General features: G+C 63.6%; 1 protein-coding gene across 1 annotated transcript; it reads left to right on the top strand.

The window, feature by feature from the left end:
- LOC108161440 lies at positions 1 to 981 on the top strand. The gene has a single exon (XM_017295702.2). The coding sequence runs from the start codon at positions 1 to 3 to the stop codon at positions 979 to 981; it is 981 nt and encodes a 326-aa protein (XP_017151191.1).

The following is a 981-nucleotide window of genomic DNA, read 5'->3' as shown; positions in this document are numbered from 1 at the left end:
ATGTGTGCCCCGTGCTGCCCTGCAGGGGCGCAGAGGATGCAGAGCTGCCAGCGGCCGGAGAAATTGGTGATGGCGGTTCCCAAGGAACGTAAGTGCTGCACGGCATACCAGTGTGCCCACTGCAAGACGGACACACAGCACGCGTGTCGATGCTCCTGCCACCGCAATCAGGCCATCCTGTACTCGCTGGCCATGCTCTTCCGCTGCCGCATCCAATATGTGATGTCCACACTCTGCCGGCTGGCGCTTCTCGAGACGCAGTCGTGCCATAGGAACGGCCGCGCGCTGGAGAGAGTGAAGGCCCCGTACACGGAGGCGGAAGATCTGGCCATCAACGACAGCATCTACGACCGGTGCGGAGAGTTTATCGATCCGCTGGACCAGGACAACGCGCACAAGGTGATGCGCCTGCTGTTTCTCGCGCCGGTGCTGAAGCCGGGCCAGTACAGCAGCCTCGTGTGGATGCTGCAGAAGCTCAATGTCCGCGTCAAGGGAGCCGTTGATCTCAACTGGCTTGTCTACACGGTCGCCACGCTCCGGTTGGGCGATTTCGTCTGCGCCTTCATTCGGCAGGATGCCCGTGCCGCTCGTCTCTACAATGCGCAGCTGTGCCTGAAATTCTGCCAGCCCCAAGGCCCCGTGCAAGCCACCGAGGAGGCCACCAAGGCCCCCCGGAAGCGCAAGCGCGACGGCAAGGGGAAGGCGCGTGGCAAAGCAACCTCGGAAGCCTGCGCTCGGAAGCGTGCCGACCGCAACGCCCCAGTCTACTGCACGCGCAGGCCGGTCGGGGAGTCGACTCTGCGCTACTCTGGATCCCCGTCCAAGCTGCCAGGTTCTACCAAGTCGCCGGGCGATTTCTCCACGGCCTCGGCGAAGGACTCGCGGCGCGCCTCGAAGAACTCCAACGGCTCCGGCAAGCGCACCGGACCGGAATTCATCACCGTCGGTGTACGGATGCAGGGTGGCACTCCATGGAAATAG

Source organism: Drosophila miranda, chromosome 4 (assembly GCF_003369915.1).
Source record: "Drosophila miranda strain MSH22 chromosome 4, D.miranda_PacBio2.1, whole genome shotgun sequence".
Classification (NCBI taxonomy): Eukaryota; Metazoa; Arthropoda; class Insecta; order Diptera; family Drosophilidae; genus Drosophila; species Drosophila miranda.
This window is presented reverse-complemented; position numbering and strand designations above follow the sequence as displayed.